Raw genomic sequence first — 27072 nt, 5'->3', positions numbered from 1 at the left:
GCACAAACATCACTCTCTCTCTCTCTCTCTCTCTCTCTGTGCAAAAGTGTCAAATAGGATAAATAATCTGTTTTTTTCATCCCTATTTTTTTTGACCTGAAGGGCTGAGGGAATTTTAACTCTCTTTTGTGTCTTCATTGTGTCTTTATTCTTATCTCAGCTTCTTCATGATACCAAGACCTGCTGTTGTTGTTGTTGTTGCTATAAAGTCTGTACACAGATTGTTGTAATGCTAATTGCAGATCAGATCACATTTTAGGTCAGTGCTGTCAGTCAATTCCAACTTTCCTTGGTTTGAATAAAACACAAACAAAAGACGCCAAGAGTAAGTGATTATACACTTCTGTTTATCTTTGCGTCTTGGTAAAAAAAAAAGGCCGATTGTATCTGTATTGTAATTGATAAATGGCTGATTGCTGCTGCTTTCATCCCTCATCTCGATGGTCTCTGGTTGTTAACCCCTGACACTGGCCCATATGTATAATATATCGGTTTGGGCCAACGCCAGGATGGGGCTGGTTCTTTGTGGTATATTTAGAGCGGCCTGCGATGAATGTTTTATCCAAGGTGCGTAGAAAGAACACAGGGCAGTCATTAAACATTCATATCTGCCACTGAGATGACCTCCTGGAATATCAGCCCGTCATCAATGAATTAATGTTGTACTATCATCAGTGATCCCGGGCCAGATCAGACAATGTTCAGCAAATCTACAACGGCTCCCCTATACGACCATGTGCCGCGCAGGTGTAGTTCCATTTTGAACTCTGGACTAAAAGCCCCCTTGTGCAATTGTGTGGGTGATGACTGTGATTTCAGCAGATAAAATTTGTATTTCTAAGGATGGTGATATTCCCCAAATGTGCAGAAAATGTTAATTTTTGCTCCAAAATAATAAAAAAAAAATTAAAAACATAATACTGCATGTAGTTTGAACCTATCATAACAAATGAAGTGAGCCAAAAATATGGCATGTTACTAAAATAAATGTGCACGATCAATAACTTTTGTTTACATTCTGATGGTTACTATTATTTGTAAGCCACTTATCATGTTCTATATGATAATAATAATGAACAACATATGGTTTAATAGCAGTGTGCACTAATTGCACTACTTTTATATCAAGTTTCAGATAATACACAACATATATAAATTGAAATTATACACACCAATGCTTGGTGTTAATGTGTAATGTCCTGTTATTACAGAAGACTTTAATCAGTTATGGGTCAAACTTTATGTGATTGCAGATGTGCTCACAGCTGTGTTCCAATGCATACAATGATTAATTGGCCCAATTTCATTCATTAAATAATCAAAATTAACAAATGTTGATTTCTACAAAGTCTTGATTTTCTTTTTTGTCAGAAGTATGTAAATGAGCCAAAAATATACCGCAGGTAAGTACTGTACATTAACTTTTGCCTATGGTGTGAACATTTATGCCCTACTCTCTGATGTGTGTTTTTTGGCTTGGGGCACTTTGCCTCTCAGACACAGTTTAGCAACAGCTCAGCCATGTTGAATTATTCACACACAAGTGAGCCACTAGATTGTGTTACCATTGGGCAATAATGGCCACATTATGGTGCCATTTGCAACTCTAATGAGGGAGACTCCCTCAGATAAACAAGTACAATTTTCATGAAAATATACATTTTTAAATGCATGGCAAACCTGATGAATAATCAAGCTGAGATAGAGGATTTCTACGGAGTAACAAGAGTAAGATGCAAAGGATTGCAGGAGGTCACAAAGGCAAGCTGACGTGTATGTGGGAGGATACAACCCAAATGCAAACCTACTCTCAGACAAAGGGAAGGGTATCCCTGAACAGAGGCACTCACACCATCGTACTCACACTGGCGCTCCTTGTTGGCGGGGATTCTGTGAAGATTGGTGCAACAGCCAAGAGGACGATTCACAGGTGGATTCACAGAATTTACTAACAATGGCAGTCACACAAAGAACTGCGCAAGACTGTCAACAGGACATAAGGGTCGGTTCGCCACCATGTGATCTTGAGAGGCTACTTTTGTGGAAGATTGGATCCAGGAGCAGTTATTCTGTGACTTTTTCCTTGGACTTATACAGAAACTAGGTGAATGACAAACAACAAGTGGGGTAAAATTGTGACTTCAAGTAACCAGCAGGATTAATATTTTCTCTTTTGTATTCAAACATAGGTATCTGTTTTTCTTTTGATACACAGAAAACTTTTCTGGAGAATGAAGACATACTGAAATATGAGCAATGGCTGAGATTCAAACACTGTGCTATCAATAGAGTTTTAGAGCTTTGGTTTATTTGGGACCAAGTGTGCTTTAGTTTGTATTTTGGAGTCTCAAGGTGATGGAAGAAGAAAGAAGAGAAGACATTGAAACATTTGGTTCTGAGTGGATATCGTTACATTTACTATCATCAAGATTACATCTCAATATTCATATTTATGAACTCCTATACAAAAAACGTATAGGATTTTAAAACATATTATTTAAAGAATAAATTCAGTGATGATCCATCATGCCACCCAAAAAAGGCAAGCAAGAGGTGGCAAAAAAAGGAGGGAAAAAAGCCGAGGGGAAGGGGAAGGGGAAAGCTAAGAAGCCTGCCAATGTGTCAGATGAAGGGTCAGAGGAAGAACAGGTGGCAAATGTGGAAGAGGAGCATGAAGAAGAGGAAGTCAACAAAAAGCAGAATAAAGGGAAAGGGAAATCAGCTTTAAAAGGTGCATCAAAGGCTGTGGCGATGAAGGGGTTGAAGCCCAAAGGAACCTCTCAGGCAATGATGAACCTTGTTGCTGAGGGGCAAAAGAACGTGGCAAGTAAACCACAGAAAGGAGTCGATTTAACAGCTAATCTGAGAGGAGCCTCCAAAACAATAACAGGCCTTACAGGAAAAGCTTCCCTCTTTAGCATACCATCAAAACAGCCTCAAAAACCAAAACGAAATGTTAACCTCAAAAGCACCTCCCGTCTTTTCATGCGACTCTCAAAGAAAAAGAAACCGAAGGCTGAAAAGAAACCACTTTTAGGCAATAGTAAGCTTTTCTCTGGTTTTGGAGCAAAATCAGCTGGAGACAAAAATCCAGGTCTTTCTGGCTTCACTTTCAATAAAAAGGAACCCCCCAAAAAGGCAATTAATCTATCCAGTTTAGAAGGTAAAGGGAAAATGGTATCAGAGGCAAAAGGACTGGGAGGGAAATTTAAAGGCATGTTTAAAAAGACAAGTCCTGGTTCAGGATTCAAAAGTAAAAGCTGGATGTTAGGAAAAATTTCTGCAGCAACAAATTGGTTGACTGGCAAGTTTTTGGCTTCCAAAGAACAACAATGGCTTAGAGAAAAGGGCAGACGAGGACAAAAGAGCCTATCATTTGCTCAGAGAACTGCTAATGGAAGACACACACATTACAATGAGGGCTATGACTATGTTAATGATCAATATGGGTATGAGGATGATAATCACAACCAGTGGAGACCAAGAGGTTATCAGAGAGAGCCTTTGACATATGAACCATACGGTGCCGGTATTTATGGTGAAGAAGTAGAGTACAATGATGATGAAGACTGGGAAGATGAATACGGTTACTTTGATGAAGAAGGACACTTTTATGATGATGATGATGAATTTTACTATGATTCTAATTTGGATTACTATCATAGCCCTCATTTTGGTTTTTATGAGGATGAGTATGATGAGTACTACGGTGAAGAAGGTGTGGAGTACTATGAAGGTGAAGATGGAATGCTGTATCCAATGGCACCTCAGCAATACACATTCTATGATCCAATGGATAGGTTCTATGACCCATATGACCCGGCATTGTATGGCTATTACCTAAATAACAATATGCATTCAAGCTATGGATTGGCAGACTCATATGGACAGATGAATGGTAGCTATCCTGCTTTCTCAAGTCCAAACAACCATCCAGACTTAGGCATTTCACAGCCTGCTACTTTTTATTATCCATATCAACAACCGTTACTTCTGGATCCTGGCTTGGATGCGCTTAGGTTCGGACAGGTGAATGGACAGGAAAATCTTTTCCATTCTGAAGCTGAGCTAATTTCAGCTCAGCAATTCAAGGTTCCAAGACCCCAGGTTAGATTGTTTGGGAAGGACAGATTGGAAGTTGAAACATTTCCCCCACCTCCTCAAAGCCAGCCTCCAGCACCACTATCACCCTCTCCTAATCCAGTTTTTGCACAAAACCCTTTGGAAAACATATCAGGTGTGCAACATCAGCAGCCTTTTATAATAAACCCTTTGGCTCAACCCTATTACCCTACTGTCACAAACCAACAACAAACCGCCACTCTTCTAGGACAAACCCCTTTGCCCCCCCCTATGGGCATTGAACAGTATCATCTTCCTCCTCATCTTACACATGTTCCTTACACTGATTCATCAAGGCACTTATCACCAACTGTACAAACCCTTCCGTTGTCCCCTCAGCTATACCCCACAACAGTGCCACAAGATCTAAATTTAACCCAGATGGAGCAAATGTCTCCAGTGATCCAACCTGTACAGCCAGTCTTTTTCACACCAACGCATTTACCAATGGCCGCAACTGGGCTAGTACAAGAGAGCATTGCTTCATCACCTCAGTTATCACGTAGGCACATTTCAACTCACCTGATGACACCACTGTCATCTCAGCCTCCACCAAATCACATGGACTTCCAAACCGGATTTTATTCAGAATCTCACCTTTCACCTCGTTTACAAAGGCGTGCAATTTTTCATCAGTGCCCAATGGCGAGACAAAGGCCACTATCCCCGGTTGAGAGGGGGAGACCACCAAGTCCCAATTTTTCCTCATTACCGCCTCAAAAGAGGGTTCCGATACGAGCACAACCAAGTCTTACAAGAAGACAAAAAGTTCCCTCGCCAATACCTCCTCACTCTCAATTTTCTAGCCCCAGAGCTTCTCCCCATTTATCGCTCAGAAAAAAAGTAAGCCCACCAGCTTCTCCAACGCTTTCTTTCAGACACCACCCCCTACCAGATAGTGTATCATTGTCATCTTCTAGACAAAATTTGCTCAAAGAAAGAAAACCTACATTTAAAATGAGGCAATCTACATCATCTTCTGTACCATTTGTTGGAAGAAGAAGTCCATCTCACCTTGAAAGATCTCAGTCATCCTCTTCCACACCACTACATGCTGTAAAACAATCCCCACCCCCACGATTTTCTTCTCATAGATTTAGGTTTAGTGCTGGGGGTCGCACTCATGTACCTATGCGAGCTGTAAAACCATATCCAGTAAACCCCTACTCAGAGAGACACAGTAGAAGGAGGACTCCCATCACTCAGCAAGTAGCCCCATTCAGGTCATCCATTCATAGTGGCCATGTTCCTTCATCAACCATTGCTGGGACACCAGTGTTAGCAAGGACAGGTTCCCGTCCTGTTGAATTAAGGGGGTCCAAGCGAATTGGTACTCCTCAAAGGGGCTTTCAAAGACCTGTTGGGCGAGGACAACCATTAGTTAGAGATCCCAGAAACCAATATTCTTTTCATTCGAGACAGTCATTTAGAGGACCTCCTCCAGCTCCCCCGAGCACTCCACAGCCTTCTTTGAATCATAATGGTTCTTTTTCTCCTCAGTCACATTTGAATAGGCTTCATAGTCGTGCTTCATCCCCACAACTGCAGCAGCACATGTCTCCTCCGCCCCGGTCACATTCTCCAATCCAATATCTATCTCACCCACCCTCTCACAGACCAATTAGTTCAACAAGTATGGAACCAGTGTCCTTTCAACCAATACTTCATCAAAGTCTTTATCACAGTACCCTTCCGAGGACACAAAGTATGACATTGATGGAACAAAGCCCATCCCTACTGCTGTCAGGTGCTTTACCAAAATCTCAGATGGTAAGACCTAATTTACCTTCCTCCCCTCTTTCACCCTCGGTGCCATATTCTACTGGCACATATGGCTCTCTCATACAACAAACTCCCAACATACAGCAGGAAACAAATGCTCAAAATCTTCCACCACTTTCACCGAATCTTGGACGCAGACTCCAGAATCCTTATTTGAACAATGCTGGCATCACCTCACCTTTAAATAGGACCACTGTATCTGATGGACTGCAGGAGGTAGCTGGTAATGCACAACAGAACCAAATGATAAACCCAGGTGTCTCTATTGGTCAATCTAATACTTTGATGCACTACCTCAAACAAGCCGGTGCCTCCAACTCATTTCCTCTACAGCGTAATGCAAACCTCTACGCAACTGTATTAACACCCTCACAGACAGAAGTACATGCATCGCCAACTGCAATTTTACCCCCGAGGTTATCTCCTACAATGCTTGCATCACATCTACAAAGTTCCTTTCAGCAACACTCCTCCCCGATATTGCCTTCTTTGGAGTCTGCCCCTCCCACAATACCACAAAAAGGGGTGCATGGACAAGGCTCCCTTCTACTTTCTGATAGACTGCGAACCTCACAATTCCAAGGATCCACATTAAGGCTTCCAATGGGCTCATTGGCAATGCCACAGGGCCATGTTGCACCCTCAACTACCACCAATTTATCACCACACTCCTCTCCAATGTTGTCTTCTGCCTTACTTAATCCCGGACTGAGGCAAGCCACCTATCGTTTGCCTGATGGAACCTTTGTAACCAAGTCCGATGCACTGCCATCATCATCTCTATCTTCACCTGTGCTTTCCACTGCACTATTGAACACCAATGTGCGTCAAGCCACATATAGGCTCCCAAACGGTACGTTGGTTACAAGAAATGAGCCAGCACCTGTTCCTGCCATGCCTCCTTCTCCAATGCTTTCATCAGCTCTTCTTAATTCTAATGTTCGTCAGGGCTCTTATAGATTACCAGATGGTTCGTTTCTAACCCATCAACAAGAAGCAGGACAGAAGGCAGATGCAATATCATCCCCAGGGCTATCAAGTGCCCTCTTGAATGTCAATTTGCGCAATGCAAAGTTTAATCTCCCTGGAGGTTCATTACAGTTTCTACAAAATCAAAATCAAGCTTCCTCCTCAGCCTCTGCAGGCCCTCAACTGTCTGGGGCATTGCTTAACACCAACATTCGTGGTGCTTCCTACAAATTTCCAAGCACATCCTTTTTGAAACAGCCTGGATCTGTAGAAACCTCTGAACCACAATCTTTTAACTTTTCTAATGCGCTCCGCAACCCGAACATACGATCTGCGGCTTACAAATTACCAGAAGGAACATTGATGAGCCAATCTCATTCCGCCTCTGCACCAAAAAATCCAGAATTATCTAATGCTTTTACAAAAAATCTGAATCTTCGCGGTGCAAATTACCGTCTCCCAGGAGGTAATATATTTAATCGCCTGGGTGCACCTAGCACCCCAGAACCTCGAACGCTCAACCTCTCTGGTGCTTTACAAAACCCTCACCTTCGTGGGGCAACCTTTCATTTACCCTCTTATGCCGTTGTGTCCCCCCAAGTTCAGGGATCCAGCCCAAAACAGCACTGGGCACAGGGTCCTGGCAATGATGGCTTAGGGGTGCATGAAGATGTAGATGTATGGGGGACAGAAAGAATTCTACCTCATGGGACAGTACAAAACCTCAATAAGTGGTCCATGTATAGAGATGGGGATCTTCTGGAACCTCAGAGCCTGATGGGAACAGGATCCACTGAACAAAATCCAGGAGAGTGGAATTTGAGCAGGGAGGGGGAACCACTGGGGAGCTGGTATGACAAGGTAATGGCTCTCACAATCTTTGTTGTTAATCTAAAGGTGCGTTCACACCGAACGCAACTGTAGCGACTGAAGTGACTAGATTACATTCAAAATCAATGTAAATGACGCTTCTTCAAGTGACCCGACTTGTGTGATTCTGGCGACTAGGTCCTGCGTGACCTAGTTGCTCAAAGTTGAAAAAATTTAACTTTTCAAGCGACTTCAGGCGACAACTCCCCCGTCCTTCACTGTCTGCCGAGGCAGCAGCCCCTCCCTTCCGCTACAGTGAGACGGCTGTAGCGGGAGGCTCGACACTTCCTCAATTTACCAGAGCAAAATTAAAGCAGTTTACTCCTTGAATAAGCCTACATTCTGAGTGAACTCATCCTTTAGTAACACCATAAGTTGATAATTTAAACTGTAAAAGCAGCACTGTCATATAAGTCATGTCAGATAAGTGCTATAAGCATACAGCCGGAGAAGAAGTGATCAGCCCTCTCTCTCCCCTGTTACCGGTTCCATACACACACACACTGGTCATCACGTCACCTGAGCGATGAAGTGATGGAGTGACCAAAAAGCACCGTTATGTTCAAGCGACTCATCACGGGCGATTGAAGTGACTGCAGTCGCTACTGTCGCGTTCGGTGTGAACGCACTTTAATTTAATTTAATTTAATTTAATTTAAAATTTTTAAAAAAATGTAGGAATTGGAGGAGAAGAGAAACACATAGAGACAATCAAGATCTGGATATGCTAATGTGTTTAAGAATCAGTTATTTAAATGTACAGTCGCTCTTATTTAGTATGTGCATGTTTTAGATGTACTCAATCAGAAGCCTGCCGACTATGACACACCGAGAGCGAAGAGAAGAGGATGGCATTGAGGATATGACACAACTAGAGTAAGTTACACATACTGCGCAAGTGGCCACTTTACTATGCACACATTTTTCTTGTTAGAATCCTTGTTTTCATTTGAAATGTGGTAAAACCTAGCTTCCAAGAATAGGAAATTTTTATTTTTATCTTTGTTTAGGGCCTTTAATAAGTTCTTGCTCCTCACTACTTCTTTACAGTGAGATGCATGAAGGCGCTGTTCTCCACAACATGAGAAAAAGATTCGACAGAGAGCTTATTTATGTGAGTCCTTTTTTGTTTCTTAAATGAAATGTTTACAAACATGGTCCTTTCATGTTATCACTTTATTCCTTATCATTTTTTCAGACATATATTGGAAGCATTCTTGTTTCTGTAAATCCATATAAGTTGTACAACATTTATGGGACCGACATGGTATTGTTGTACAAGGGTTGTGCGCTGGGAGAGAACCCTCCGTAAGTCACATGAAATCTTCTTTATGTACTTTTACTTTTCTTTATTAAAAAAAAAACAAGCAAGAGACAAACACACAAATTATATACATTATAGTCAGAATTATGTATATAGTAGAATGCAGCACATAGTAAAGTATTATGATATATGACATTTTATATTAGAGAATAGTGATGTGAATCCTCTCTTTTGATGAGTCCTAATATTATTTCTTTTAATTCCAGGCATTTGTTTGCCATAGCAAATGCTGCTCATTTGAAAATGATGGATGCCAAACAAAACCAAGTCATAATAATCAGGTAAGAAGCTAAATTACATTTTTGAAACCACATTTAAATAAAATTGTCAATCCCACTTCAAAGTAGATGATTTTAATGCCTCAAACTTCACAAATATTACATTTTAAATTAAGTTCTATGTAATTCATAAACATGTACAGTCAATCAAAAACAGTATCGTTTTCTTTTCCTTTTTTTTTTCCTTTGTCTACACATGCTGTCAAAGGTCAACACTAATAAGTGCAGTCTTTTTTAGACAGCAATGAATGTTTTGTTATTACAATTAAATAAATGAATTTATTTTATTCCATAATTGTGACCATCACCAGCCCTTCCTAAGCATCGTTTTCTAAATGAAAAACTATTACTACTCCTTAAATTCACCAATCACAATTGCGCAAAATACATCGACTCTTGCACTGGCACAAACAAATCCAGAACACTCTAACCTTAGGCTGAAGGAGAAACCTGTAAGGAAAGCCCTGCATGATCTGCGCCAGGAGCCGATAAGCTTTCAGTGCCCGACGTATGTTAGTGTCTGTGTGCGACTGGGTGTGTGTTTAGGCGTGTCAGTGAGAGCATGTAAACGGGGTCAATGACGTCTGGTGTACAATGACCAATAATGGACTGGTTGATAGATAACTGGTCTGTGAGCTGAAACACAATGCTGGAATCAGTCATGGTGGTAGTTCACACACACACACAGAAACACACAGCGAGCGTATTCCTCTTTCAAGAGATATTGAAATGCAAAAGATGATTTTAGCTCATTTGTTCATTCTTTTAATTGCACCAAACTAAAGTGTAACACCTTATCTCATGTGGGCTCTGGATTATTTTGAATATTTTGTCCAACAAATTTTCTTGGAGTTTTGAGGTGTTGAATAAAGTACGTAATATGCCTCTATGGATGTTGCGGATCGATGTGCAGTGGCTAACTCTGTCTATCTTTCAGTGGAGAAAGTGGGTCCGGAAAAACCGAGGCCACCAAACTCATCCTTCGCTATCTAGCAGCAGTGCACCACAAATGTGATCTTGCACAGCAGGTATGTACACACCTGCAGAGTAAAAACTATTATTCTTCCTGTTTGCAAGGAGGATTTATGTCTTTTATGTTTGTTATTTTGCACTGGCTTTCCTTGGGTACAGATTGAGGTAAAAACCCATATAAGACCCATGGTTTGCTGTGATGTGTGATAGTATTTTTGATGTCAAATGTTTTATTACTTGAAATCCTTTTGATTCTTCTCAAGGGGACTGAAACAGTGATATTAGCTAATAAAAAAATGGCAGAGGTCAGAGAAGGAGAGAAGTTACTAAAAAAAATCTGTAAAACAGAGCTAAATGAATAAAAACAATTATCCACCCTTTTCAAAGTGATAATGCTTAGGCTGGCATTGTTTTATTACTCATTGCTGTCTCTTTGGTTTAATATTATGTTTGGCAGATACTTGAGGCAGCTCCTTTGCTGGAATCTTTTGGAAATGCCAAAACTGTGCGCAATGATAATTCAAGTCGCTTTGGGAAATACATAGAGGTCTTTCTGGAGGAGTAAGTGCCCCAAATCTATGAAATGAATATATAAGTAAATCATCTGTTATGAATCATCTTACGCTTCTTGCTCTGTTTGAGTAAATTTCTTTTTGTGTGTCCTCATGTATCCAGTGGTGTGATCAGTGGTGCCATAACCTCCCAGTATCTTTTGGAGAAGTCCCGCATTGTCTTCCAGGTGAAACACGGATACGTCGTATGACTGTGTAGACTTTGTAGCTGTTGTCGTTCTGTTTAAAAAGCATGTGGTTCTGTTTCAGGCCATAAACGAAAGGAATTACCACATTTTCTATGAGATGTTAGCAGGTCTTCCTTTGCAGCAAAAGCAGGCTTTTTACCTGCAGGAAGCAGAGACATATTATTACCTAAACCAGGTAGAGAGAACAGTGTGCAGTACAATATTTTCTCTTGATGGGAACTGGGGTGGTCAAATTATTGCAACTTCTTGTTTCTCTACAGGGAGGTGATTGTGTGATAACAGGTAAAAATGATGGAGAAGACTTCTTGCGTTTACTCGCTGCCATGGAAATCCTTCATTTTACCCCGGAGGACCAGTCGGCCATCTTCAGAGTCCTATCATCCATTCTCCACCTGGGCAATGTCTACTTTCAGAGATATGAGGTGATTATTATTTTCATTTCTACAGAGGCATATTTTAAGCATGCATGTAGTTTAATATAATGCACATAATATACAAATACACACCCAGTGACTGTACAAAATGTATATTTGTTGTAGTCTACGTTTTCAGTAAAATGGCCCCAAACTTTTGAGACTTTAGGTTGGTTCTTCTTCAGTTGCAATTCTTCTTCACGATTTAAATGGTCAAGCAACACTGCACCCAGCAGTTCATGTATGGTGCTGCAGCAAAAATGAAGCCGAACATTAAACGACTCGTCGACGCAAAGTTTTTGTCGTAAACATTATCAATTATGTTACTAATCATTTTCCCACCTGGCAAGAATTTCAAACATCGCCTATGATTTTAATTTTATTAATTTTTTTAGATTGTTATAACTGTTTAAAATAATACTAATAAAAAAATTAAAATCAATTCTCTGTTGCACTGCAGGCTGATGGTCAGGAGGTGGCATCGGTGGTCAGTGCTCAGGAGATCAGAGTGGTTGCAGAGCTGCTGCAGATCTCACCAGAGGGTCTCCAGAAAGCCATCACACACAAAGTCACAGTCAGTATCCCAGTGTTTCCCACCTGACTCTGCAAATGGTTTAGTCTTTTTTACATCACCCGCCATGAACTACCTCTAGCATTACTGCTACTAGGAATATACTTAGGGATGAGCTGGACCAACCTTGACAGGCAGGTGTCACAACAGCCTGCCAGCTTCTCAGTCTTACTTACATGTGGTTACATTAAAGGCATTGTATCTGCCTGAGTGTCACTTACTCCAATACAAAGAACATACACGTGTCGATCCCACACAGAGTGAAAGAGGGACTGACAAGAAAGGAGTACATTGCTGCTGCTGCTGCTGCTACTGCTACATTAGGTGTTTGTGTTCTTCATTAAGGGTACTTCCTTCCAAATTTTTGTGAGAATGTTAAATCATTTTTACTACCTGCTTATTAATGGCAGCATTATATCTAAATCCTGGAAATTCTGTTTTAAAAAATAAAGAATTTTTGTTTTGTCTGGGTTATTAATATTCTTAATGGGATAAATCATAGTTGGGTTCCGACATGGCAACACTAGCTGTCACTCTATATTTTTTTTTTTTTTTTTTTTTTTTAAAATATCTTAGTGGCATTATGCACAAAAGGGCACTATTTGTTTTTAAAATATTGTAGTGGCATTATGTACAAAAAGTGCACTTTAATTTTGTGTTTTGAAATGCCATGTGAGTTGCATCCTGCACTAATGTCTTGTTTTGAAATGTCTCTGTGACAATTTTGCACAGAACGTGCACTTTCTGTTGACAATTTTATGTTTGAGCCACTCACTGTTTAATAAATACAGTTATGTCAACTTTGACTTAGTTGTGATATCCCCTTTTTTGCATGAAAGTTTAAAATTGGCATATATTAATGCAGTATGATCAAGAATGTTTTAATGTAGACATATAGAATCATCATACTGGTGTGATTTTGTGCATCAAAGTGTTAATTCAAGGGTAATGCAAAATATCGAGATATATATCGTGTATCGTGACATGGCCTAAAAATATCGCGGTATTTATAAAAGGCCATATCGCCCAGCCCTACTCTATATGTATTCATTTATATTTAAATGGTTTTATACACAATGAATGTAAAGCATTACCACAGCATTAACATTTTGTTGCAACTAAAAGGCCAAATATTTTGTAAAAAGGCAAATACCGTCTGGTTTTAATAATGTCTGTCTTCATCAAGAATTATAATCAAAGCGTAAGGTTGCTTACTTGGTTAAAACACACACACACACACACACACACAAAAAACCTTAACAAAAAAAGTCCAAGATTTTGATATACTACTAAAAGTTAACAAAATATGTTTAATTGCGCAAAAAAGAAAAAAAAAATTAACTTTATATGTCCTTGACTCTTTGCAATTTTAGTTTCTACAAAATAGGGCCATCAATATGCAAAAAGACTACAACATGGGAGAACCTTTTTGACTGCACTTTGGATGTGGTTGACGAAGAATAAAAATGTTCTTACTTACCTTCAGTGAGTGATTTGTTTATCCTATTGTCTCTTGGCAGGAGACGATGAGGGACAAGATCTACACGCCTCTGACTGTAGACAATGCTGTTGATGCCAGGTGAGAAATAATCATACAAAATGTCTCTTTAATTAATATAGACTATTTCTGAGAGGAGGGAGATTTTTTCTTATTTTTTTAAGGAGTAGGCCTCTACATGTCATATTTGTAATTTCAGATATTTGTTTGATATTTTTGATGAATATTTGTATTTTCCATAAAAAAAAAAAAATCAGTGTACCACATATACAATACAATCTTATTACCCAGAGATGCTATTGCCAAGATCTTGTACCTGCTGCTCTTCCGCTGGTTAACGGAAAGGATCAATGCTCAGGTTTACCCTCGTCAACACGCTTTGTCCATCTCCATCCTTGACATCTATGGATTTGAGGTAGGCCAGACTAAAGTGGATAAGTGATTCCAAGCTTTTAAGTGGTTGTGCATGTGCAAAACTGCTATTGAGGCTGCTTTGCTATTCACCTGTTAAATATTGTAAAATACAACATGTATTTGAATCGATTTGCCAACAGATATTGTTGAAAAAACACAACCATTCCCCTCAGTTACAGTAATTATTGAGGTTAGATGTGTACTTTCCATTAGAACACATGTTATTACCAACAGGGGGAGACATTCATTACATATAACACTATTCTTGTTACACAAGAATACTTTTTTAAATTCAAAATTGTGTGTGTGTGTGTGTGTGTGTGTGTGTGTGTGTGTGTGTGTGTGTGTGTGTGAACAGGATTTGGCCTTTAACAGCTTTGAGCAGCTTTGCATTAATTATGCAAATGAATACCTGCAGTTCTTCTTCAACAAGATCATTTTCAGAGAAGAGCAGGTGAGTCTCACGCACGCACACACACACACACACACGCACACACACACACACACACACTAGCTTTTCTGACATCAAAGGTAAGGTAATATTTAAAACGGTTTAAACTTTTTTCTAAACCTAAACCCAAAATAACATAACTTAAAAAAAATAAAAAACAAATCTGATTAAATATTTTAAATTTCAGTGTTAAATTGCATTTTTGAACGTCTCAGTTGGCTGAGAAATTAGCTTAGCTTATCATAATAGCATCATTGTGACATCGAATATAACACGTGATGGGTTTCCGTTTATAAATGACTGTATTGTACGTAGTTAGAATTTTACATCTTTATTAGGGGTATCGATGTCGGTCGGATATCAGACTGAAAACAAATATTGGATCTTCGACTTTCCGAATTTCTGATTTTTATTTATTTATTTATTTATGTGTTTTTTTATTATTTTTATTTTATTCAATTGTAGAATACTGCATATATTGTGTTGAAGGTTAAAATTCATGTAAACAGTTGGTTAATAATAAAGGGGTCAGTTTTTCTTATACCTACTATTGCTGACTATTGTTCTTTGTTTGAGTGACATCACTGGATGTTACTCAAACATTCTAACATTCAACACTACAAAATAAGTATTTTTTTTAATTTTTTTATTAAAGAACATTTTAAATATTTATTATTTAATACTAAATAAAAAATAACAAATAAAAGTATTATTCAGGCTGATGTCAGATCGATATCAGTCTCGGCTGATACGCAAGGCTGCAATATCGGTATCATATCGGAAATGAAAAAGTTGTATCGGGACATCCCTAATCTTAATCAAGCAAAATTTAGTTTCACCAGTTTGTAAAGCAGTGCATTTCATAAGCCAGTGATTATGAATAAGTCATATACTAAAGGTATTGGATTTGCTATGAAAATATGGAAATGTATATCAAGTGAAACAGCATTTTCATACTGGTGTATACACTGTCAACTGCACAAAAATAAAGACACATTTTATTCATATTATTTTAAAATAACAGACATTACCAAAGCTATCAATTTTCAGCTGCTGTGCCCTAAACGTTTGAATACGTGGTTTAGATGGTGAGCACCAATTGGTATCTGATAGAAATAACAAAGAAAGTTTAAATTAAGTGGAGTTTATCCCCCTTTCCCCCTTTTTCAAAGCTCCCTGAATTCAGGGCTGCACACAGTTGCACTGACTGACTTAGATTGTCCAGATTCAGATGAATAATAATATCACTGATATTAAATTTCTCTTCAACATGCTAATAACTTTTTTTTTTCCTGTTTTGAATGCATAATAATGAATAGCCTGGTTAGTGCTGGTGAATAGCTTGTTAATGTGTCCTAAAGGAGGAGTATTGCAGAGAACAGATCCCCTGGCAGGACATCACCTTTAATGACAACCAGCCATGTCTCGACCTCATCGCTGCAAAGCCTCATGGGATACTGAGGATTCTTGATGACCAGAGCTGTTTCCCTCAGGTGGGGAAAAATAGTCTGTGGAAGTTGCGCTGACGTGGCTGTGCACACCCGCTGAATAAAGAGGTAACTTTTCTGTCTTGTTTTGCTGTCAGGCCACAGACCACACTTTTCTCCAGAAGTGTCACTATCACCATGGCAACAATCCTCTGTATCTAAAGCCAAAGATGCCTCTTCCAGAGTTTGCTATTAAGCATTATGCTGGACGGGTCACCTATCAGGTATGATTAGCATTATCCTCATGCTGATTATTGAGCAGAAAATGATTAACCGAATTCACGTGATTCACTCAGAAATCCAACTTCTCCTGGATATTACAGTGTTTTTGGATCACTAATAAGTACTGGTCAAAACTGAAGTCACATGTTTAAAACTCTGAACACAGCCTACATGTCCATCATGATTTCAGCTCAACAGTTACTGTCACCCCCAAAAGTGCGTCTCACCGGCAACAAAACACTTCATACACGTCTCAAAAGAAGCTCATTCAACCACAACACTAGCAAATAATCTGACTGTGGAAACACACATTGTCTCTCTGAGCACACTGAACTACAAAATACTAATAACAAAGAGCATTACATAAAATACATCTTATCTTTCAAGTTTGAATGATTTTTGTCAGGTTAATCAGTATTTTTTGTTATAAAATAAGTTATTTGTACTTTGATTGTTCAAAATTATTGTATATGCTGTGATATATTGCAACAAGACTGAATCAGTAATACAGCAATTTACATAATCAAGAACATGTGTGCTTTTGCATGTAATTCAAGATTAATGTAGACAGAAAAATGCAGATTCTCAGAAATCATAATGTGGTCTCTGTGTTTGGAATTTCATCATTCTTTTATTTATTTTTATTGTCAATATTTCAGTTATGATTTTCAACAGACTTCGATTTAGCCACAGCAGACATCCCCAATGGTTTTTTCATTCTGTTTTAATTGTGTTTTGAACTGTTTTGAACAAAGTGTGTTAGTGTTTAAAAAATGTGTTCTAAAAGTTTATTGTTGACTGAGAAAATAGTTCATGAATTTTGGTGACTGTGGTCACTGAATGCATTTTGTGTGAAACAATGAAAAGTGATTCACAGTTTAGTTTACATCAGTGGCTCCCAAACTTTTCACAGTACCGTACCCCTTCAGACATTTAACCTGAAGCCATGTACCCCCGACTCCTGCACACTTAAATAACATAATAATGTAATGCCATATACAATTTAACCCTAAAGTGAATTTTACCTATCATGTTGAGGAATAATATGTAATAATAATAACTAGAATATTTAAGTGAGGATGCAGGTGCTGGCCCTCATCACACTGCATTAGCTTATCATTTGCATTAGCATTATCTAGCATTAGCCTAGCAATAGCATTACCCTAGCATTAACATTAGCCTATCATTAATATTAACCTATAATTAGCTTTAACATTGCATTATCATTAGCCTAGCAATAGCATTAATATAGCAATAGAATTAGCCTGGCATTAGCATCAGCCTGGCATTAATATTGACCTAGCATTGGCTTTAACCTAGCTCTAGCATTAACCTAGCATTAGCCTAGCAATAACAATAACATAACATTAGCATTAGCCTAGCATTAACAATCACCAAGCATTATCATTATTCTAGTAATAGCATTTGCCTAGCATTAGCATTAACCTAGCATTAACCTAGTAATAACAATAACCTTGCATTAACATAGCAATAGAATTAGCCTAACATCAGCCTAGCATTAATATTGACCTAGCATTAGCTTTAGCCTAGCATTAGCTTAGCAATGCCATTACCGTAACATTAGCAATAACCTAGCATCAGCATTAGCCTAGCATTAACATTCACCAAGCATTATCATTATATTAGTAATAGCATTTGCCTAGCATTAGCATTAACCTAGCATTAACATAGCAATAGCAAAAACATGGCAATAGCAAAAACATAGCAATAACATTAACCTAGCATTAACATAGCAACAGAATTAGCCTCACATCAACCTAGTATTAATATTGACCTAGCATTAGCTTTAGCCTAGCATTAACATTCACCAAGCATTAGCATTATCCTAGTAATAGCATTAGCCTAGCATTAGCATTAACATTAACCACTCTATTTATATTCTAGTTTCCAAAGTTGTCATTGTTTTTACCCACTATTCACGTACCCCCTATGATAATTTGGGTACCCCTGGGGGTACCCGTACCCCACTTTGGGAACCTCGGGTTTATATGAACTTCTGTTTTGCAGACTGTGGTAAGAGTTTTGAACATGTGACTTGAGTTTTGACCAATGCTTGTTAGCAATAGAAAACAAACATGTCGGCACATATATATTATATCATTTCTGTACTGTCACTGGTTCAGGTTCACAAATTCTTGGATAAGAACTACGACCAAGTCAGACAAGAAGTCATGGACCTGTTTATCCAGAGCAAGAACAAGGCGAGTGCTGCTCCTTTCATACAAAATGAAATAACCCAGCAAACGTGTTCCTGAAATGATTGAAAGCTGTGTTTACATGTTTGTTCTGTCTGTGTGTGTGTGTGTGTGTGTGTGTGTCTGTGTGTGTGTGTGTGTGTGTTCAGATGGTGTCAAACCTTTTCCTACTTCAAGCAGAGGTCGTGGGTCAACGGAAAGGTCACGTGCGGATGAGCAGCACGGTCACTCGAAAATATCAAGCTCCAACCGTCAGCAGCAAGTTCCAGCAGTCCCTGTTGGAACTTGTGGAGAAGATGGAGAGGTGAGTCATATGTACATCTACTCTCTAAAGACCACAGAAAGTGTGTTTTGACTGAAATCTTGAACTAGATAATGAAACATCATCAAATTAAACAGCCGTCTTTTATTTTTCAGCTGCAACCCTTTCTTTGTTCGATGCATAAAGCCGAATAACTTAAAGGTAGATTTCCATTCTCTCTGTATCTCTGTTACATTACATATTAGTACACATTATAAGGGTGTCCCGGTCTGATATTGGGTGCAGAAAAAAGAACGTCAGATTAAAATTACAGATATACTATATTGTTCTTCCAAACTTCCAGAGTTTTTATTTTGATTTCTATTTTATTCCCTTTTATTCTTTTGTTTAAGGATTAAATGTATGCAACCCATTGGTTAATAATGAAAGAGTCAGTTTTTCTCATACCTACTGTTGCTCACTATTGTTCTCTGTTTGTGTAATATCACTTAATCAATCCTTTTCTAAAATTCTTCACTATAGAATAAGAAATAAAAGTATGTACTGTATGATTCGTACTGGTTCAATATAGGTAGCGAACAATATTGTTATTGTATCAAAAATGAAAAAGTTGCATCGGGGCACCTGTTCTTTTTAAACCTGCACATTAATAATCTTTTTTTTTAGAAAGCAGGTCTGTTTGAGGATGATCTGGTCAGCAACCAGCTGCGACACTCTGGAATCCTAGAGACCATCAGGATCCGTAGGGAGGGGTATCCAGTCAGAATGCCATTTTACGTCTTCCTTTTTAGGTAAAAGTAGACTAATTTTAACACCTTTTTATGGAAGAGTATTAGGGACACAGAAGAAAAAAAAATTTGGAGGCTAAAAAAAAAAGCGCCATGCACTTCACAAAAAAGTCGAAAATCAAAGTCGAGATTTTTTTTTTTTCTCAGAAAAAAAGTCGAAAACCAAAGTTGAGATTTTTTAGGGCCACTGATGAAAAAAAATATCTGAGGTAAAAAAAAAAAAAAAAAAAAAAAAAAAAAAAAATTAACGTGTTTTAGTCTGATTCAGTCTGCCATGTTAATTATATTTTATATAAGCTTTAAGATGTCCAATTGTGTCCTGGTTTACAAAATCTTGAATAGATAGGATAATGGTATGTATAGTTTAATTAGTTCCTCAAACAGGCATTTTGTGCAAACATTCAGCATAATGAAAACAAAAAAGTTGATGTTAATTTTCGACTTTTTTCTTGAAGTGCATGATTTATTTACTTGTTTTTTTTTTTTTTTTGTTTTTTTTTACCTCCGACGTTTTTTTTTTTAAATTCAGTGGCCCTAAAAAATCTTGACATTGATTTTCATTTTTTTTTTTTAAATTTTACCTCCAAAAAAAAATATCAACTTTGATTTTCAACTTTTTTTCTGAAGTGCATTAGGTTTTTTGAACCCTAATACTCTTCTGTACCTTTTGCCTTATCATGTTGACAAAATGCAATTATTGTCATGTGACTAAGAAAGAGTCATTGTTGTGTGTGTTGTTTAACGTGTGCCTCTTTAGATACAAGTCTCTAGCGGGTTTACAACAGCTTCCAGCAGCAAGTGGAGACAACTGTGTGCTTCTGCTCAGTAAACTGTGTCCCCTCCAACCCGGAATGTTCCATGTTGGGGCCACAAAGGTGAGCCTACTTTACCCTGATTAAGAAAATCTGTTCATATGAAATGAAGATGTAATCTGTGTCTGTGTGGCCCAGTTGTTTCTGAAGGAGGACATTTACCAGCTGTTGGAGAGCAAACGTGAACGCTCCCGTCACCTTGCTGCTCTGACCCTGCAGCGATACACTCGCATGTTCTTCGTCAGGACACGCTTCGTCTCTTTCCGAAATAAAATCATCAGGTTTCAGGCACAGTGCAGAGGCTTCCTTGTCCGGTGAGCTGTGTCAATAAAAACAACAAACAATAGTAAACATCACTGTGATTAATAGGGATGTAACGATTCACTCGACTCCGGATACGATTCGATTCACGATACTGGGTTCACGATAAGATTCTCTCACGATTTATTTTACAAAATGGGACTGTAGACAATTTTTTTTTTGGGAAAAAAACTATAAAATACTGTATTTTCCTTTTATATTTCATTGTCAAAAGAATCCCTTGATAAACTATTCAAAACAATGCAATTTAACGAAAAATAAATCTTGAATGAAATAAATAAAGGAATAATAGAAATGAAAATGAAGCCTATTAATTTAAATTCTGGTTCTATAATAAACAATGCAAAACTGCATAATAGTTCTCTTTCTTTTTAAAAGTGCAACTGAAAATGTATTGTGTGCCTTAACAATTGGACTTTAAAAAAAAAAAAAAAACGTAATTACACTGATTTACGTCATATTTGTTTTGACCAGCAGAGGGCGCTGGTAACACAGTGGTTGGTTGGCATGCAGAAATTCTTGCAGTGAAGAAGAGAAGCTATGCTAGCAGACAGAGCTAATAGAAAAACGTGACTTTTACAGATATTCAAGTAATATTACAGATATTCTTTCGGTGCTAAAGGGGCAATGAATCATTTATTAACATATTTAAGAGTAGAAGGCAGCCAGAAAGAAAGTATTAGCAGACTCCGCCCGCCGCCTACACTTGTACACTTGCCCTCTGCTGGTTAAAAAAAGTACTGCGATTCAATTTTCAGAAAATCGATATCAACCGTGATACCTATGAATCGATTTTTAACTGCCTTACGATTAATCGTTACATCCCTAGTGATTAATAATATACAGTAGTTGGCTACGAGAAAACAACAACAACAGAAAGCAAGCTGTGAGCTCTGACTAAAGTTATGGTATTTGTTCCGATGTTTGTTTTTAAGGAAGCATTATATGAAAATGAGGGAGAGTCTGGTTCGGTTTCGCTCCCTTGTCCACATGTATGTCAACAGGAAACAATATATCAAGGTATAAAGCACAGTGATGAGTTCTCTTCTACGTTTTGCTATCTTGTTCATTCTTAATCACTTTTATTTCAGTTAAAACACTAAAGTCTTTGACATTGTTTGCAAGGGGTGAGTATTGGCAAGGATGTTGCAATATGATACGTATCGCGATACGTGGGTCACTATACGGTATTATCGCGATATATTGCGATATTCTACCCAGTTAATGTCAAAATTAAACGTAGAGATGGAAAATCAAGTTGCTGTATATGTTCATCAGAAGATATTGATCATTCAGAGGACAAATTGAGTCAAAACTGTTTTTCTTCAAAACATCCTATATTTATTATTTATTATTAGTGTTTTTGCACATTTTCACTGAACAAAAGAAAATGCAGTGTTACACACTGCCATCATAAAATAAAGTGCAACACGTTTCTTTTCACTGAAACTACTGTGTAGAAGTCTCAAAGTAACCATGACAACATAATGACAGCGTTGTAACAACTGTAAGTGAGAACATTAAGGATAAATCACCCTGAGTTACTGATAATGCACAAAAATAAGGAAAAATAATTTATCCTATTGAGTTTTATTTTCATATAATCTGAACAGATTATATGAAAATAAAATGCTTATAAATATAGCAGGCATTACACACTGCCATCATAAAATCAAGTGCATCAAGTAACCATTGCAACACATTGAAAGCATTGTAACCACCACTGAAATATTGCACAAATACACAAAATATTGATTAAGTATAAAAAAAACATAAATAAATTAAAAAACTAAAATAAAAAAATTAAAATTGGCACTCAAAAAATGGCGATATATCGTGAAATCAATTTTTTTCACACCTCTATTGTTTGCATACTTATAGTTATTGATCATCCTCACCACATTTTTAGAATATTTATAAGTCTCTTTGCCAAGGCATCCATCTACCAGTAAATTAGATCAGGATAACAATATTAGGGGTGTCTCGATCTGATATTGGATATCGGTCCGATATCAGCCTGAAAACGAATATCGTATTAAAATTTTCGATTTTTTATTTATCTTTTTTGCGATTCATTGTTTATTTATTTTATTCAATTGTAAAATACTGTAGATATTATGATGAATTTTAACATTTATGTAACCAATTGGTTAATAATAAATGGGTCAGTTGTTGACTATTGTTCTCTTTCTGAGTAACATCACTTGATCAAGCTTTTCTAACATTCCACACTACAGAATGAGTTATTGTTATTATTTTTATTAAAGAAGAAGGAAAAAAAAGTAATAAATGTATATATGATTCATTCTGATATCGGATCAATATCGGTATTGGCCGATACGCAAAGCTGCAATATCGGTATCATATAGGAAATAAAAAAGTTGTATTGGGACATCCCTAAACAACATGTTTTCCTCTTTTTAAATATTGGTTAAATGATCAATAAATTGCACTTTATCTGTTGTATATGTACACTTGTTTTGAATTAATACATGTGGTTTCAATTTCTGGTTTCTGATTGCAGATGAAGTTTGAAGTACAGAGGAAGGTTGAAGAAGATCGGAAGAGAAGAGAGATGGTACACACACACACACACACACACACACACACACACACACACACATAAATAAAATCAAACCAAATCAGTTGACTGTCAAAAAAAACAAAAGAGGACAGATCGTAGAGGAAAGTTAACAGCCAGTCAGAAAAAAAATGACATAAAGATGTATAATACATCATGTACCTTCCTTATGACAGGATACATTTTAAAAAGTAATTTAAAAAAAGATCTCGGATGTGTCCACCTGTTCATCTCTTACATGTTTGCTATTTAGCTTTAAAATATTCTAAATTATTATTCTTAATAGGTTGAATTTGTACAGAGCTGCGTTTTCTCATAAGAAACTTAAAGCTCAAGGAATGGAAAAGCAAACATACAAAAAACAACATTGAACATGGTTCATACTGTAATTCAGATATGTATCAGAAAGAAACATTAATTCATTTCCAATAATTACTTGGTAATTAATGAAAAGTCTAACTTCATTGTCACTTTTCAAATCATTTTAAAATAATTACCTTTTTCAGGAGCTGACCAGGAGGGAAGTGATCGATGTCACACACTTGGTGATTCCTGCTGAACTTGGTGCTTTACTGCAGATAGCAGGAGGTGTGTATTTGTGTAAATGTCTGCCAATATTTCCAATCTGTGATTACTTCATAGTGCTTATTATCCACATCGTGCTTCAGGATTCTCAGTGTTCAACTGTTTCTGCTATGCACACATTGTCACAATAAAACACCCGTTTTAAGGCCCATGTTTGACTTAAAGATTCAAACATGTACTGTACCTCATACGTGACAAGAATCACAGCGAAAACCTGAATCATTGTGTGAATTAGCAAATGATTCTGTAAATTTTTCCAAAAACCTGCAATTTTTCTCAAATTATTCCACAAAATCTCCCCCAAAATTATATAAAATTTTGTCAAAAAATAAATAAATCAAGGGACATTTAAGTAGTGCTTAGATATTATTGATGCCTTCCATACTTTATGTCTAATTTATAACTGGAAGTGCAAACTTGGGCGCATTAATGTTGAAATTGTTTGTTTTCTAACAGATATTTGTACTTTCTCTCACGCCCTTTGGGCGACGCTATTTTGCACCCACGAGGAAAACAAAGAGATTCTTAAACTCTCTTATTCCTTCATCTATTGGCTGCTAAATGCTGAGAAATAAACTGTAACTGTCGGGTGGATTTTGTTATATTGGAGGTGTTTCACTTCCTATATTTACTTCCATGTATTGTCAACATTGTATTCGTGAAACTATTGTAATTATTGTTGATCTGTTGGTACTGACAGGTGAATGTACGGTCGTTGTCTATATTCTGCTATGAATGTTGCATTTGTTTGTTCATTTTAGTGCAAAAAGGCAGGGTACATGTTAACAGAATTGTTCTTCGGGGATCAATAAAGTCGTCTGAACTGAACATCAACAAAGGGAATAGATCTGAATTTGCAATGGAAATACATATTCTCTAATTCAGGATTTACCTGGTGTACCAGTAAAATTGGACATTTGCATCCAGAAATAAGGTCTTTGATTGGTGTAACATAAAGTGGTGCTGTTTGTTGCATTGACCTTTGATCTAATTCTTAATTTGTCTCCTCAGTCCGTAAAGTGCTGCACTCAGACTGTTTGGCTCTGCTTCACGCTCCTCATATTAAGGAAGAGACCCAACTTACTTTACCACTGGACATCAACAACTACCCTTTCTACAGATACGTGCTGATTTATTTCCGGGTAAAATATGCATTTACTGTACATAATTGTGGCCACGGTAGCCTAAACTAAGTCACTCCATACCAGGTTGTATAACTGTTTGAGACTGTGTCATATATAAGATTTTTGTTGTCGTAGGAGCCAAAGTTTGGGATGCTGACCAGTCCTTTGGAGTCACCGCTGACTCGGCTGGATGAGGACCAGAGAGCTGAAGCTCTGGAGCTTTTCAATATGGTAACAAGACGTCCCTGTAAACCATTATTTTTAAATACAGGTTTATTAAAATACAAAATATATAGTCTGGCAAATTAAAATGTAAATATTAGATATAGAATACTGTGAGCCCACCTGGAAACACCTTAAAACCATCAGAATGCCTGCCTAGAAAGTGTAGAGCTCTAACTATTTGCATTGTTATTAGTTCTTATTTTGGTTTTATACATCCCTGTTTTGGAGAAAAATAGAAAAACAATCAAAAAAAAGGGGTGTATTGAGGTTTTGTTTAAAATGGATCAATCTTGTTATGACTGTTTTACGACCAAGATGTACTGCAACAAATACAGATGTGACATGTATGTATACACTGTAATAATAATATTTTTTTCAAAATGTTTTAAAATATATATATTTCAAATAAATTATTTATATTAAACAGTACATAATTTAGAACTGCATTGAACTCCTCTTATGCAAAAATCCAGTTGATTAAAAAAAAATATATATATATATATATATATATATTTTTTTTTTTTTTTTTTTTTTCTATCCGAAAATATTAGTTAGATTACTTTAAATGTTGTCACTTCTTGCCTATTAAAGTTCTTAAAATGACAGATAATTATATAAATATAATAGACCAACAAAAGAATGCAGTGCCTAGCATCTTAATTAAACATTTTACCCACATTTGATACTTTTTTTTGCCTCTTTTATTGTCAGGTGTTACGATTTATGGGCGACCCTTACCTGAATGGGGCACAGGAAAACATGTTTGGCAATTACATCATCCAAAGGGGCTTGTCCTCACCAGCCCTGCGTGACGAGATCTTTGCTCAGGTTGTCAATCAAGTTTGGAGAAACATCAACGCTGAGAACGCAGACAGAGGCTGGCTGCTGCTGCTGGCCTGCGTGTGCTGCTTTGGCCCCTCCTCCAAGATGAACAAATATCTGCTAAAGTGAGTTCATTTTATTGATTTAAGAATGCAAATACATAGCTTTTCAGGAAAGACTTCTCCTCAAAAGTAAGTGTTCTTCTAATCTACCCCCTCCCTATTTTTAATGGACATTTTCATGAATCCCACTTTGTAATTACTGTACCCTAAATGCTTTTTGTATTCCAGGTTTGTATCGGACCACGGCCCTGCTGGTTTCCAGGTTTTGCTGCAGCACAGACTCATCCAAGCCAATCAAAAGATGCAGATAGACCCAGGCTCTGTCCCTGAGACTGCTCGGACTTATCCGCTGACTCTGCTGGAGTGGACAGCCAATAGAAAGAAGGCCAACATGGTGTCGCATGTGCTCTGTTTTGATGGTAAGACACAAAACATGAGACTTATTTATCATTCATGCTTCTGTTTCTGGCATTATCTCTAACAATGAGGATGAAAGGTGAAGTGTAAATGGGTCAATGACATATAACGATTTCACCGCATAATATTTCATATAATGGGCATCATGGGACAAGGTTTGCTTGAATATTATGATGGAAGTAAGTATAGAACTACTTTGAAATCTTATACAAGACTATATTATAACTAAAATAGGCAGAAAATAAATGTGAAAACATTTAGAGTAATTTTAAAGATTTTTCAAAACAGACCGTCTGATTATATTTTGACTCTTTGGATAACAGAATACAGTAAATCACAGAAGTCCGATTTTCCGTTGATGACTTACGAAGCTGAAAGATAATGTTGTGAGTAATTCAACATGTGTGTTTGTTTTACTTGTAGACACTCAGCCTCCCGCTTTACAGGAAAAAAACCCCAAGGAAATGTGTGACATGGTCCCAAAACATGGAAGAGAGGGTTTAGTTTGTCTCATATAGATATTTATATTTCATTTTCAGTGGAATACCAACCAGAGAATCACCTCCAAGTTTTACACAAAATCCGGCTCAGCAGTGTGATCGCGTAGCGCAAGATTTAAAACGAGATTATAAGCAAAAAATGAAAAATCAACGTGACCTCACACTGCATATTCGGTATCTTTTTGTGCATTTAAACCATTTTTTAAGTAAAATAAATGTAGTTG

At 37.4% G+C, this 27072-nt stretch overlaps 1 protein-coding gene across 6 annotated transcripts in view; it reads left to right on the top strand.

Moving 5' to 3' along the window:
• The window catches only part of myo15aa (myosin XVAa), a 55750-nt gene that overhangs the window by 7102 nt on the left and 21576 nt on the right, over nucleotides 1-27072 (top strand). For 2 of the 6 annotated variants that reach the window (XR_003674643.1, XM_028455339.1), the window contains exons 1-30: nucleotides 2629-7734; nucleotides 8537-8619; nucleotides 8794-8857; nucleotides 8942-9051; nucleotides 9274-9348; nucleotides 10283-10373; nucleotides 10477-10482; nucleotides 10775-10878; nucleotides 10993-11056; nucleotides 11139-11252; nucleotides 11338-11499; nucleotides 11951-12064; nucleotides 13582-13640; nucleotides 13851-13974; nucleotides 14332-14427; nucleotides 15786-15917; nucleotides 16010-16135; nucleotides 18278-18355; nucleotides 18499-18653; nucleotides 18767-18812; nucleotides 19278-19402; nucleotides 20157-20274; nucleotides 20350-20525; nucleotides 21468-21552; nucleotides 23057-23110; nucleotides 23620-23701; nucleotides 24710-24840; nucleotides 24958-25053; nucleotides 25759-25994; nucleotides 26160-26350. Coding sequence is in view for 5 of the 6 variants with exons in the window: in XM_028455339.1 (XP_028311140.1) it covers nucleotides 2752-7734; nucleotides 8537-8619; nucleotides 8794-8857; nucleotides 8942-9051; nucleotides 9274-9348; nucleotides 10283-10373; nucleotides 10477-10482; nucleotides 10775-10878; nucleotides 10993-11056; nucleotides 11139-11252; nucleotides 11338-11499; nucleotides 11951-12064; nucleotides 13582-13640; nucleotides 13851-13974; nucleotides 14332-14427; nucleotides 15786-15917; nucleotides 16010-16135; nucleotides 18278-18355; nucleotides 18499-18653; nucleotides 18767-18812; nucleotides 19278-19402; nucleotides 20157-20274; nucleotides 20350-20525; nucleotides 21468-21552; nucleotides 23057-23110; nucleotides 23620-23701; nucleotides 24710-24840; nucleotides 24958-25053; nucleotides 25759-25994; nucleotides 26160-26350 (8080 nt within the window). In the remaining variant the exon portion in view is untranslated. Of the gene's footprint in view, nucleotides 1-2628; nucleotides 7735-8536; nucleotides 8620-8793; nucleotides 8858-8941; nucleotides 9052-9273; nucleotides 9349-10282; nucleotides 10374-10476; nucleotides 10483-10774; nucleotides 10879-10992; nucleotides 11057-11138; nucleotides 11253-11337; nucleotides 11500-11950; nucleotides 12065-13581; nucleotides 13641-13850; nucleotides 13975-14331; nucleotides 14428-15785; nucleotides 15918-16009; nucleotides 16136-18277; nucleotides 18356-18498; nucleotides 18654-18766; nucleotides 18813-19277; nucleotides 19403-20156; nucleotides 20275-20349; nucleotides 20526-21467; nucleotides 21553-23056; nucleotides 23111-23619; nucleotides 23702-24709; nucleotides 24841-24957; nucleotides 25054-25758; nucleotides 25995-26159; nucleotides 26351-27072 lie in introns of those variants that run through there. The other 4 variants (XM_028455342.1, XM_028455343.1, XM_028455340.1 and 1 more) reach the window with 3 other exon arrangements.

The sequence above is a fragment of the Gouania willdenowi genome, chromosome 8, assembly GCF_900634775.1.
Source record: "Gouania willdenowi chromosome 8, fGouWil2.1, whole genome shotgun sequence".
In the NCBI taxonomy this organism is placed as follows: domain Eukaryota; kingdom Metazoa; phylum Chordata; class Actinopteri; order Blenniiformes; family Gobiesocidae; genus Gouania; species Gouania willdenowi.
The sequence above is the reverse complement of the archived record's forward strand: the minus strand, read 5'-3'. Positions and strand labels throughout refer to the sequence as shown.